The 14,208-nt window shown below is 43.6% G+C and overlaps 1 protein-coding gene across 2 annotated transcripts in view; it reads left to right on the top strand.

Moving 5' to 3' along the window:
- Positions 1-14,208, top strand: part of LOC120018285 (multiple epidermal growth factor-like domains protein 6) — an 89,689-nt gene that overhangs the window by 58,882 nt on the left and 16,599 nt on the right. For both annotated transcript variants that reach the window (XM_038961400.1, XM_038961399.1), the window contains 9 exons: positions 1,353-1,481; positions 1,986-2,114; positions 2,442-2,576; positions 2,746-2,880; positions 3,537-3,662; positions 5,555-5,686; positions 5,821-5,949; positions 6,368-6,499; positions 6,976-7,104. In XM_038961400.1, the coding sequence (XP_038817328.1) occupies positions 1,353-1,481; positions 1,986-2,114; positions 2,442-2,576; positions 2,746-2,880; positions 3,537-3,662; positions 5,555-5,686; positions 5,821-5,949; positions 6,368-6,499; positions 6,976-7,104 (1,176 nt within the window). The remainder of the gene's footprint in view (positions 1-1,352; positions 1,482-1,985; positions 2,115-2,441; positions 2,577-2,745; positions 2,881-3,536; positions 3,663-5,554; positions 5,687-5,820; positions 5,950-6,367; positions 6,500-6,975; positions 7,105-14,208) is intronic.

Raw genomic sequence — 14,208 nt, 5'->3', positions numbered from 1 at the left:
TTAAAGACTCTCAGACCATGATAAATAATATTCTCTGTCTGATGAAACCAAGATTGAACTCTTTGGCCTGGATGCTAAGCGTCATGTCTGGAGGAAACCATCCCTACGGTGAAGCATGGTGGTGGCAGCATCATGCTGTGGGGATGGTTTTCAGTGCAGGGACTGGGAGACTTTGAGGCAAAGATGAACGGAGCAAAGTACAGAGAGATTCTTGATGAAAACCTGCTCCAGAGCGCTCAGGACCTCAGACTGGGGCGAAGGTTCACCTTCCAACAAGACAACGACCCTAAGCACACACCCAAGACAATGCAGGAGTGGCTTCGGGACAAGTCTCTGAATGTCCTTGAGTGGCCCAGCCAGAGCACGGACTTGAACCCGATCGAACATCTCTGGAGAGACATGAAAATAGTTGTTCAGCAACGCTCCCCATCCAACCTGACAGAGCTTGAGAGGATCTGCAGAGAAGAATGGGAGAAACTCCCCAAATACAGGTGTGCCAAGCTTGTAGCGTCATACCCAAGAAGACTCGAAGCCGTAATCACTGCCAAAGGTGCTTCAACAAAGAGTGCTTCAACAAAGTACAGAGTAAAGGGTCTGAATACTTATGTAAATGTGTTATTTCTGTTTTTAATTTTAAATTTATTAACAAACATTTCAAAAAATCTGTTTTTGCTTTATCATTATGGGGTATTGTGTGAAAAATTGAGAAGGAAAAAATACAATTGAATACATTTTAGAATAAGGCTGTAACCTAACAAAATGTGGAAAAAGTCAAGGGGTCTGAATACTTTCCGAAGACACTGTATATAGACATGCTATTGCATTTTGTACGACAACATTTGTTAGATATGGGAAGGCAGTGCTGTGTATGCCTGGATACAGTGTAACCAGAGAGCAATATAATTAAAGTAAAGATCTTTATACCAAAACTATTGCGTTTTCTCAGAATGTGTTATGTACTGATTTTGCTCTTGCCTAGCTTGCCACATTGACCACGTGGCTAAAAACATTACTAATTGCTAACTAACACATTTTCCCTCAGAGATTCATAAAATAGTTGCGCACAAGAAGTGTGACATGGAATGTTGACTGGCTTTGACTGAACCCATTTAAAAGGTCCAGCTAGGTTGTGTGTGGTAATTGCTACACAAGACGTGTTGGATTAATGTGGGAAACGCAAAAAGCTAAGACCCTCATGTTGAGAAGATAATAGAAAAGTAAAGAGTTAGAATGTCTCTCAATCTCAATCTCTCTCACTCTCTCAATATCAATCTCTCTCTCTCTCAAATCTCTCTCTTGCTCTCACTCCCCCCCCCCCCCCCCCCCCCCCACCCTCTCTCTCTCCCTCCCAGCTTGTCCAGTGGGGACCTATGGACAGGCCTGTAACAGCCTATGTCGTTGCCAGAACGGGGGCTCCTGTGAACCAGTAACCGGGAGGTGTGTTTGCCCACCGGGGGTGCAGGGCCAGCTCTGTGAGGACGGTAGGGACTGATACACACACACACACACACACACACACACACACACACACACACACACACACACACACACACACACACACACACACACACACACACACTCCCCAGCACTCAGCCGACTGCTCCCCACAGGGGTCCAAACACAGCACATTTTCTTCCTTGTTACTGGCACTTCAGTAGCCCACCACTCCTCTTCCCTCCTCCCCACTGCATGGTTTTATGTCACTCCATGTCAAAGCTCCACCACGTCCAAGTCCAGACACAGACCAGTCACCTTGCCTTAAGTGGCTAATCCTATTTAGCTGACCCTGTTTCATCACCCATAAGGTTAGGCACTGGCTCTGCCCTGTAGACATAGCCTGGTGCCAGATCCGTTTGTGCTGTCTCGTCAATGTGACAATGACCATAGGGGTTTGCAAGACAGCACAAACAGATTACATGCTGGAATGGCAAAATCTGGTCTAACCACATGTGCAACTCTTCTGTGTCTTGTTGACATGTTGACAGGTTGCCCACAAGGATACTTTGGGAAACACTGTAGGCGGAGGTGTAACTGCCCCAACAACGGGGGCTGCCACCGTCTCTATGGAGCCTGCTTGTGTGCCCCAGGGCTGTACGGGCGCTTCTGCCACCTGTGTGAGTACCCATATCATCTACACTACAGTACCCAGCAGCCACCATGACTGACATCTTAATGTAGTACAGCAGTTTTCTTCAGCCGACATCTTGAAGCTTTTGCTCTAGCTTGATTCAACTAATAAACTGAACATCAACCACCTGTTCAGTTGAATCAGGTGTCTTAGTACTGGTCTGGAACAAAAGCCTGCACTGCATAAGTGTGTCTCCTGGACCAGATTTTAGGAACACTGCAGTAGTGACAGATGAAGAAAATGATGTCAATTCCCTTTCCGTAGCTTGGTCCCTGATCCTAGAGTTGTAGTGAGAGTACCTTCTCTTCTCCAGCTTGTCCCAGGTGGACCCACGGTGTTGGCTGCTCTGAGGAGTGTGACTGTGTTCTGGAACATTCCCTGGGCTGCCATCCCAAGAACGGGACCTGTCTGTGCAAACCTGGCCACCACGGCTCTCAGTGTCAGCAAAGTAAGCTGTTCCGGCTCAGACAATACAGTACACTGATATAGAGGTTATTGAAAAATAAAACTTACATGGTTTCATGGTTGTCTGGATGATAGTGAAGCTCCTCTCCTGTGGGTATGTGTATGTTTGTGTGTGTGTGTGTGTGTGCGCGCGTGCGTGCGTTTCTTTCCAGAGTGTGATCCAGGGTTCTATGGTAGTGGCTGTTGGCAGCAGTGTGACTGTCCAGTTGGGGAGACCTGTGACCCTAGGAGTGGAGAGTGCACCCGGAGGTGTCCTGCAGGGCTCCATGGGAACCTGTGTCAGTTGGGTGAGCCAATCCCCCTGTGGAGGAGACTCCCCAACCACAATGCATGTACCTAGGGACAGGAGTGTTTCCTGGTCCGTTCCATAACAACTCCTGACCTTACATTCTGAGAGAGCTCTTTTGTACTGTTCCCTCATGAATGTGGAAATATTAATGGGTGTGTGAGTGTGTGAGCGCCTGCGTGCTTGTCCGTACATGTGTGTGTGTATTAGTTTGCTCTATAGGTTTCAATTGTGTTCCTCTTCTGGCAGCTTGCTCTACAGACCAGTGGACCGTTTCAGTGGCTTTCATCTCTCCTTTGCTCCAGAGATATTAAAGAACGTTCAGGAGCTCTGTTTAATTCATAACTCGGTCTCCCTACAGACTGGCCAAGATCACATGGAGGGGTTATTTTAGACCTAATGCATCGTCCAGACCTCCAAGAGGGTCCCTTTATTAAAGCAAACAAATCATCCATCTCTTTAGGGCTTTGTTTAGCTTTGAATTGACGTGAGGTTGTGAGAGGTGGCCATGCGACATCAGTCCACTTTGAGCTCACCTTGCTACTGCACACGATCCCAGTGAGGGAGATATACAGGAAATGAAAAAAGGTTTGTGTAACCCTTTCTCTCTGTCTCTCTCTCCCTCCATCATTCCGTCCTCTGTGTATCTGTCTGTAGCCTGCAGTGCTGGTCAGTTCGGGGAGAACTGCCTCCGGACGTGTGTGTGTGGAGGAGAACCCTGTGACCCCATGACAGGAGAGTGTATCTGCCCTGTTGGGAAGACAGGAAAGGCCTGTCAACAAGGTAGTTAGAATGCTTCACAACTCAGTATTTCATACCTGTATTACTGTTAAAATGTATTATTACTCATTATCATACTGTATTTATATTTCACTTAAATCTCATACCGTTTCTTCCATATTGTCCCTCACTGTTTTTCAAATCTGGGGTGAGGATCTATATTCAAACAGTACAATACAGTCGTGGCCAAAAGTTTTGAGAATGACACAAATATTAATTTCCACAAAGTTTGCTGCTTCAGTGTCGTTAGATATTTTTGTCAGATGTTACTATGGAATACTGAAGTATAATTACAAGCATTTCATAAGTGTCAAAGGCTTTTATTGACAATTACATGAAGTTGATGCAAAGAGTCAATATTTGCAGTGTCGACCCTTCTTTTTCAAGACCTCTGCAATCCGCCCTGGCATGCTGTCAACTAACTTCTGGGCCACATCCTGACTGATGGCAGCCATTCTTGCATAATCAATGCTTGGAGTTTGTCAGAATTTGTGTGTTTTTGTTTGTCCACCCGCCTCCTGAGGATTGACCACAAGTTCTCAATGGGATTAAGGTCTGGGGAGTTTCCTGGCCATGGACCCAAAATATCGATGTTTTGTTCCCCGAGCCACTTAGTTATCACTTTTGCCTTATGGCAAGGTGCTCCATCATGCTGGAAAAGGCATTGTTCGTCACCAAACTGTTCCTGGATGGTTGGGAGAAGTTGCTCTCGGAGGATGTGTTGGTACCATTCTTTATTCATGGCTGTGTTCTTAGGCAAAATTGTGAGTGAGCCCACTCCCTTGGCTGTGAAGCAACCCCACACATGAATGGTCTCAGGATGCTTTACTGTTGGCATGACACAGGACTGATGGTAGCGCTCACCTTGTCTTCTCCAGACATGCTTTTTTCCGGATGCCCCAAACAATCGGAAAGGGGATTCCTCAGAGAAAATGACTTTACCCCAGTCCTCAGCAGTCCAATCCCTGTACCTTTTGCAGAATATCAGTCTGTCCCTGATGTTTTTCCTGGAGAGAAGTGGCTTCTTTGCTGCCCTTCTTGACACCAGGCCATCCTCCAAAAGTCTTCACCTCACTGTGCGTGGAGATGCACTCACACCTGCCTGCTGCCATTCCTGAGCAGCAGGCTCTGTAGTGGTGGTGCCCCAATCCCGCAGCTGAATCAACTTTAGGAGACGGTCCTGGCACTTGCTGGACTTTCTTGGGCGCCCTGAGGCCTTCTTCACAACATTTGAACCGCTCTCCTTGAAGTTCTTGATGATCTGATAAATGGTTAATTTAGGTGCAATCTTACTGGCAGCAATATCCTTGCCTGTGAAGCCCTGTGCAAAGCAATGATGACGGCACGTGTTTCCTTGCAGGTAACCATGGTTGACAGAGGAAGAACAATGATTCCAAGCACCTTTTGAAGCTTCCAGTCTGTTATTCAAACTCAATGAGCATGACAGAGTGATCTCCAGCCTTGTCCCCTTCAACACTCACACCTGTGTTAACGAGAGAATCACTGACATGACGTCAGCTGGTCCTTTTGTGGCAGGGATTCAGTTCATTTGCATGGCAAAGAGGGACTTTGCAATTAATTGCTATTCATCTGATCACTCTTCATTCTGGAGTATATGCAAATTGCCATCATACAAACTGAGGCAGCAGGCTTTGTGAAAATTAATATTTGTGTAATTCTCAAAACTTTTGGCCACGACTGTACTTTCCAGAGGCACTGCATATCCATTGTAGTATTGGAAGACATCGGTCCACCAATCAGACCTGCTCTTCATCTACTTTTAACCCTTTGACCTACAACTCAATTAGGGCTTATCCTGACCAAATTACCTGACCACCAAAACTGGTCTATAACTGGTCAATAGCTATAGCCCTGAGTTTTCCCTCCCCCCGTAGACTGCCCAGAGGGATTATGGGGGTTGAAGTGCCAGTTCCAATGTAGAGCGTGTGATAACGGAGCTTCCTGCAACAAGCAGACAGGAGTCTGTAACTGCAGCCCTGGGTACACAGGACAACTCTGCCAGACTGGTGAGTGAAACAAATAAACGGCAATAGCCTTCAGTCTTGCTAAAGTGAGGGCGAAAGGAAAGAGACTGCAAGGAAGAAAGACCTTATTATAATACTGTGTTATATTTCACCCTGACTATTCCTCTGCTCAACAGTGTGTCCAACAGGGTCCTATGGACCAGGCTGTGTGAGCACCTGTGTCTGTCATCCTGATGCCAGCTGTGACCATGTCACCGGACACTGCATCTGTCCCCCGGGCCGAACAGGACACATCTGCACCAAGCGTAAGCACCACCATCACACATACAGTGTGAGTGATCAGACTTCACCACACCCTGACTCTCACCGATACATCAGTCACACACACACACACACACACACACACACACACACACACACACACACACACACCCAGAGACACACACACCCAGAGACACACACACACACACACACACACACACACACACACACACACACACACACACACACACACACACACACACACACACACACACACACACACACACACACACACACACAGTAGTTTTCTTAACCAACCTGTGTGTGTGTGTGTGTGTGTGTGTGTGTGTGTGTGTGTGTGTGTGTGTGTGTGTGTGTGTGTGTGTGTGTGTGTGTGTGTGTGTGTGTGTGTGTGTGTGTGTGTGTGTGTGTGTGTGTGTGTGTGTGTGTGTGTCTCCACAGCCTGTGAGGAGGGGCTCTGGGGCTCTGGGTGCTACAACAGGTGCCAGTGTGCAGACCGAGCCCTGAGTTGTGATGCTGTGACTGGACGCTGTGTGTGTGAGGCTGGCTTCACTGGAGACCACTGTGAACAGAGTAAGACATTTCTTTGGAAATACTGCCATCTTTAGGTAATACACTGTAGCACATCTTTGGACCAGTTCAAATCAAATGTTATTGGTCACATACACACATTTAGCAGATGTTATTGCAGGTGTAGCGAAATGTCTTCATTTGATCACTCTTTTGTTGCTGAGAATTTTCCGGTACCACAGGAAATGCAGATGAGCTTTGTGATTTACATAAATTCACTGAAAACCCACACTAACACACGGTTATATTAATAGTATTGCACTTTTCTTGTAGCTTACTTTTGTCCAGCTAATAGTCTAACCATCAGTCAAGCAAAATTAGGGACTAAATGTTAATATCCCGTTGCTGCAGGATTATTTGCTGTGACAATATTTTTGCTGTGACAAAAAACATGTCCTCACAGCAGCAAATGTGTATATATTTTGGCTAGTGATATCTCTGTCTGATGTTGTCCATGTGTCTCTACCATGTTCCCCCAGAGTGTGTGGAGGGCAGCTATGGTTTGGGCTGTGCCCTGGACTGTCAATGTCAGCACGGGGCTCTGTGTGATCATGTGAGTGGAGCCTGCACCTGCTCCTCTGGATGGACCGGAAGCTTCTGTGAGAAAAGTAAGACTTGTGAAAAAAATTGCAAATTCATTACTTTTCAGTTTCTTTGAGATTCATTGAGACAAGCGTAGTTTTGTACACCTGAATTATTTGAGCTAAGTACCAGAAACAATCCATTGTCACCAAATAGTTAGGTAGCCTAGCGTGTTGGGCCAGTAACCAAAAGGTCGGTCACTAACCAAATTTTATCTCTCTAAAATAAAATTACCTTACAATATATTTAAATTTATTTAACCAGGTAGGCTAGTTGAGAACAAGTTCTTATTTACAACTGCGACCTGGCCAAGATTAAAGCAAAACAGTTCGACACATACAACAACACAGAGTTACACATGGAATAAACAAACATACAGTCAATAATACAGTAGAAAAAGTCTATATACAGTGTGTGCAAATGAGGTAAGGCAATAAATAGGCCAAGGTGGCGAAGTAATTACAATATACCAATTAAACACTGGAGTGATTGATGTGCATAAGATGAATGTGCAAGTAGAGATACTGGGGTGCAAAGGAGCAAGATAAATAAATACAGTATGGGGATGAGGTAGTTGGATGGGCTATTTACAGATGGGCTATGTACAGGTACAGTGATCTGTGAGCTGCTCTGACAGCTGGTGCTTAAAGCTAGTGAGGGAGATATGAGTCGCCAGCTTCAGTGATTTTTGCAGTTTGTTCCAGTCATTGGCAGCAGAGAACTGGAAGGAAAGGCGGCCAAAGGAGGAATTGTCTTTGGGGGTGACTAGTGAGATATACAGTTGAAGTCAGAAGTTTACATACACTTAGATTGGAGTCATTAAAACTTGTTTTTCAACCACTCCACAATTTTCTTGTTAGCAAACTATAGTTTTGGCAAGTCGGTTAGGACATCTACTTTGTGCATGACAAGTAATTTTTCCAAAAATTGTTTACAGACAGATTATTTAACTTATAATTCACTATATCACAATTCCAGTGGGTCAGAAGTTTACATACACTTAGTTGACTGTGCCTTTACACAGCTTGGAAAATTCCAGAAAATGACGTCATGGCTTTAGAAGCTTCTGATAGGCTAATTGACATCATTTGAGTCAATTGGAGGTGTACCTGTTGATGTATTTCAAAGCCTACCTTCAAACTCAGTGCTTCTTTGCTTGACATCATGGGAAAATCAAAAGAAATCAGCCAAGACCTCAGAAATAGAATTTTAGACCTCCACAAATCTGGTTCATCCATGAGAGCAATTTCCAAAATGACTGAAGGTACCACGTTCATCTGTACAAACAATAGTAAGCATGTATAAACACCATGGGACCACGCAGCCGTCATACCGCTCAGGAAAGAGACGCATTCTGTCTCTTAGAGATCAACGTACTTTGGTGCGAAAAATGCAAATCAATCCCAGAAGAACAGCAAAGGACCTTGTGAAGACGCTGGAGGAAACAGGTACAAAAGTATCTATATCCACAGTAAAACAAGTCCTGTATCGACATAATCTGAAAGGCCGCTCAGCATGGAAGAAGCCACTGCTCCAAAACCACCATAAAAAAGCCAGACTACGGTTTGCAACTGCACATGGGGACAAAGATCATACTTTTTGGAGAAATGTCCTTTGGTCTGATGAAACAAAAATAGAACTGTTTGGCCATAATGTCCATTGTTATGTTTGGAGGAAAAAGGGGGATGCTTGCAAGCCGAAGACACCATCCCAACCGTGAAGCACGGGGGTGGCAGCATCATGTTGTGGGGGTGCTTTGCTGCAGGAGGGACTAGTGCACTTCACAAAATAGATGGCATCATGAGGTAGGAAAATTATGTGGATATATTGAAGCAACATCTCAAGACATCAGTCAGGAAGTTAAAGCTTGGTCGCAAATGGGTCTTCCAAATGGACAATGACCCCAAGCATACTTCCAAAGTTGTGGCAAAATGGCTTAAGGACAACAAAGTCAAGGTATTGGAGTGGCCATCACAAAGCCCTGACCTCAATCCTATAGAAAATCTGTGGGCAGAACCTAAAAAGCGTGTGCGAGAAAGGAGGCCTACAAACTTGACTCAGTTACACCAGCTCTGTCAGGAGGAATGGGCCAAAATTCACCCAACTTATTGTGGGAAGCTTGTGGAAGGCTACGCAAAACGTTTGACCCAAGTTAAACAATTTAAAGGCAATGCTACCAAATACTAATTGAGTGTATGTAAACTTCTGACCCACTGGGAATGTGAATAAATAAATAAATAAAAGCTTAAATAAATAATTCTCTACTATTGTTCTGACATTTCACATTCTAAAAATAAAGTGGTGATCCTAACTGACCTAAGACAGGGAATTTTTACTAGGATTAAATGTCAGGAATTGTGAAAAACTGAGTTTAAATGTGTTTGGCTAAGGTGTATGTAAACTTCCGACTTCAACTGTACCTGCTGGAGCAAGTGCTACAGGTCGGTGCTGCTATGTTGGAAACTGTAGTGAAGTAGTAAAGTAAAAGTTGTCAAAAATATAAATAGTAAAGTACAGTTACCCACAAAAAACTACTTATGTAGTACTTTAAAGTATTTCTACTTAAAGTACTTTCCACCACTGACTATTGTATTGGTTCCTCCTAGATCGGTCTAATTCTTTGTTATTCTAGCTGTTATAACTACTTTAATGATTCAGTTTTGACAGTTTGTTTTTAGATCATCATACTATCTTGTGCAACTGAGTAGGTATCCCCTTTCCCTTTCTCTAGAATCTGTTTAGCCACTCACCGTGGTTTAGTTTTAAACTACCAAGGTACATTTTCCAGTGAAAAGTCCTATGTTAGACTCTGGAGGGCGCTGGTGGATGTCTGATGGTCCCTGTGCAGATTCTCACACACATAGTCCAATTACAGTAAAACAAGACCAACTATATGTGCATATTCCAGAGTAGCTGGTCTCAAGCATGACTAACTAATTGATTTGATTTTGATTAGGCTTTGACTGAAACGGTCTAATGTAAATGTGTGGTGTAAGATTTAAGTTACCAGTGGTGTAAAATATAGCCTGCTTCACGCGTGAATCACAGTCATGGCACATTATATCATAAAATACATTAACACACACCATTCTGACCTGTAGGATTTAACATTTCTAGCCATTACAAGCCAATGGTTTCCAACATCATAGACATCATAGACATCAGCCTCAATTGAAATGACCATGGAAACTCAAATATATATATACTCACTCACTCACTCACTCACTCACTCACTCACTCACTCACTCACTCACTCACTCACTCACTCACTCACTCACTCACTCACTCACTCACTCACTCACTCACTCACTCACTCACTCACTCACTCACTCACTCACTCACTCACTCACTCACTCACTCACTCACTCACTCACTCACTCACTCACTCACTCACTCACTGTTCTGTTTCTAAAGTCTTCCCCTGCCCTTAAATAAGGTGTCCAGTTTCCCCATATTGTACAGGGGCCTCTTCCTTTAGGAGCAGTCAAGAAGTGATTTCTACAAGGCAGCGAGGGCCAGAGTTTCCCCTTCCATGTCTCTATGTCTGTCTGGCTGTGTGGTCTCCTGCCTTGGTTTATAGGCTGACAGGACACAGCGCTTTAACACACAGGCAGGGATCTGGAAATAATCCTCATTACTTCCTTAAAGGGGCAATCAGGGATTGGTATAGGTACATCCATTTGTTTTTTTACTTTTGAATGAATGACATATAGCCATTAATTCTTGAAGAATATAACTTTTAAATGCATCATGAGCTTATTTCAACTGTCAATATAAGTTTGTTTTACTCCATTGTTTGTAATACCACATATCAAAGCATGGTTGAAACTATAATTTTGATCTATGGATGGCCATTCCTTACATCCATGAATTTGCGAGTGGTTACATTTTTCCAGACCCATCCGTCAGTTGTTTACCAAAATAAGGGGTGGGGCCAGTTTGTTGTTTTTCAAATCCCAGATTTCCCCTTTAAAGAGATAATTTAATCAGCGATGTAGCTAGCAGCACACTAGCTGGTGGAGTGTGAGGACTCCCAGTACTGACAATAAACAGAGGCACAACAGGCACAGCACACAACTTAAACCTTGCATCCACAGTGGAAATAGCAGCACAGCCCAGGCTAATATCAGATGACACTTCACTCTGGGATATAGTGGAAACCAAGCGTCCTCTTCTGGTGGAAAGAAGGATTGGCATTGGCGTTTGGCAACCTCAAACCAGGATCCCAATATCTATCTACATATTTTAAATGTGTATGTAAAGAAGAATTCAGAATTTAAAAAAAATCCCCCTTCAAATTACACACAGTTAATTAACCCATTTAGATCATTTGAAGATTTGGTTGGTCTCCAATGTAAACTAAGTGCATTTTGTAAATTGATAAAGATAACTGATTTAAGCAATAAGTCACGAGGGGGTGTGGTATATGGCCAATATACCACGGCTATGCGTTTTGCCCAGATACAGCCCATAGCTGTGGTATATTGGCCATATACAACAAACTCCCAAGGTGCCATATTGCTATTATAAACTGCTTACCAACCTAATTAGAGCCGTAAAAATACATGTTTTGTCATACCTGTGATATACGGTCTGATATACAACAGCTGTCAGACAATCAGCATTCAGGGCTCGAACCACCCAGTTTATAAAACCCTATAACCCTATAACTGTGTTGCCTGAAGATTACAGAGGTTACCAAATTACTAGAGGTCTGCTGGCCAGACAAATGGGCTGTGGAGGATGTCATGGTGAAATGTACCTCCACATCAACTCACACCCTGGCATCAAACATGACATCAGTCTGGCATCTCTGCCAGCAGCTCAAGGTATAGAGCCATCTGACTAGATGTTGACCAAATACAACCAGTACTGTACCACCATCACAGAAGGAAACAGTACACTGTATCTATATGGCCACTACCACCACAGACACAGCACCACAGACACAGCACCACAGAGACAGCACCACAGAGACAGCACCAGGGTTGTGGTGCTGCCGGAGCACAGGGGAGCAGTGCTCCCTCACTTTTTTCAATTTGAGAATACACAGAGCTGGTAAAATTTTTTATGGGAAATTAATTCTGATAAATTCAAAATAAATGATATTTAATTACCACAAAAAATCCATGGAAAACAATATAATGACAAACCAAATAAATATGTATAGCAGCATAGAGCTAACTAACTTGCTGAGTGAGCTGCTGAACTGCAGCGACAAGTGGGAAAAGTAGGGTGAGTATTGGGTGGTGAGCTCTTTCCTGGTCCAACACGCTCTGTGTTCACTCGCTCACTTTGAGGGCCGAATCCGACGTAAGGGATGGATCGACATTTACAGAATGGGTACATGGAGAAAAATGGGGGAGGGTCATGCTTTTTCAATTTCAGTCAAGGGAAGTATTTAATCATTTTAAAATCTAGTCCATAGGAGGGTCATGTCATTTGTAATTGATTTATTTTCTCTATTTCTCAGTGTTTTAGAATTAATTTCTTATTCGGCTATAGATTGCCCCTCATCTCTGATTCTCTGCTGGGCGCACGCTATATCAAGCCTATAGGCTATTTAGTGGGGTCTCAATCAAATGATCCATAGCCTATAGTCTACGAAGTGCATGCTCGGAGAAGCACCAAGCAAAGTTATATTTAAAAGAAAATGTACTTCCTTCCTGAGTCTTTTGCGCTGCTGGGATGGTGTAAATAAAACTAGGCTGCATTACACACGGCAATGGATATTCTAACCTTGAGCCCCCGTCTGCTCTGCTCTTGCTGATCCAAACTTGTTGTTGTGTTGTCTGACCAATGGTGTGCTGTGTGGGCCTACAGTGGCAGTTCAGGAAGAGAGTCAAAGAATTCTTCCGAAATGTTTTTTTGATTATTCCAGAAAATACTAATCGAAAATTGACAGTTTATGGTGCTGAAAGTAGGCAAATTCGAGTATACATAATTAATTTCAACCGTCGTTTTAATTAGACTTTACTAACAACAAGAGGGCTTTGTGTTGGAGCCTATTTCTTCATATTTAAGAAATAAGAGTTAGGCCTACCTGTTTGACAGAAGAAATGAGGCTATAGGCTGCTATATCCATAGATTTCTCTGCCAATTCCTCCACCCACCATGCACTCTTTAAATAGCCTACCTCCGTTTAAGTGAAGGGCTGTTTAATTAAAGCCGAGACTCGATTTGAGGGGGTATGCCATAGGCCTTCCTTTTATTCTAGAAAATGGCAAAAAGCACAGGCCTACCCCCTGTTAGCTTACACTTTTGAAGAACATTAAACAGATCTGATTGTATAAAGTGATCTATAACAGGGCTTTGGTCCCCAATGCTTTATGCTAGAAACAAGCTGTAAAATACTTGTGAAAGACGTGACTCCGTTGCATATGGGAATATTATTATTTTGTTTCTTTGAGATTCTGAGGCTGAGCTACAACCTTCTGTAGCCAAGAAGACAAAGAATGGACTTTGCTTGGGAAGTAATCTACTTCTGTCATTATCAATTGATTAAGCTATTCACTCTATGTGCAATAGAAGATGTTTAAACCCAGACAGATTTTAGGGAAACACTTGTGACCTTCTCTCGTTGGTTAAGCCACTTAAGAAGAGTAGCCAGTAGTTAAAGCTTACATTTATCTGCGTTGGTAGGACTACTCTGTCTGGGGTTGGAAGGTAGACCTACTCTGTCTGGGGTTGGAAGGTAGACCTACTCTGTCTGGGGTTGGAAGGTAGACCTACTCTGTCTGGGGTTGGAAGGTAGACCTACTCTGTCTGGGGTTGGAAGGTAGGCCTACTCTGTCTGGGGTTGGAAGGTAGGCCTACTCTGTCTGGGGTTGGAAGGTAGGCCTACTCTGTCTGGGGTTGGAAGGTAGGCCTACCCTGTCTGGGGTTGGAAGGTAGGCCTACTCTGTCTGGGGTTGGAAGGTAGGCCTAACTTTTGAAAGTACCATGCTCAGATTTCTAATGACATCTCAGATTTAATTATCTGCAAACAGGGACAGTTTCATTGCAAACAAAACACACTGATTTAGCATTGGAGAACTATGATCAGATGAACACATAGGCCTCTTTCACTGTCCATTCTTAGCCTGTAACTTCTGTCATTTGTGTGGTATTAAAAAATTATATAAAAAATT

This window comes from Salvelinus namaycush, chromosome 23 (genome assembly GCF_016432855.1).
Source record: "Salvelinus namaycush isolate Seneca chromosome 23, SaNama_1.0, whole genome shotgun sequence".
Classification (NCBI taxonomy): domain Eukaryota; kingdom Metazoa; phylum Chordata; class Actinopteri; order Salmoniformes; family Salmonidae; genus Salvelinus; species Salvelinus namaycush.
This window is presented reverse-complemented; position numbering and strand designations above follow the sequence as displayed.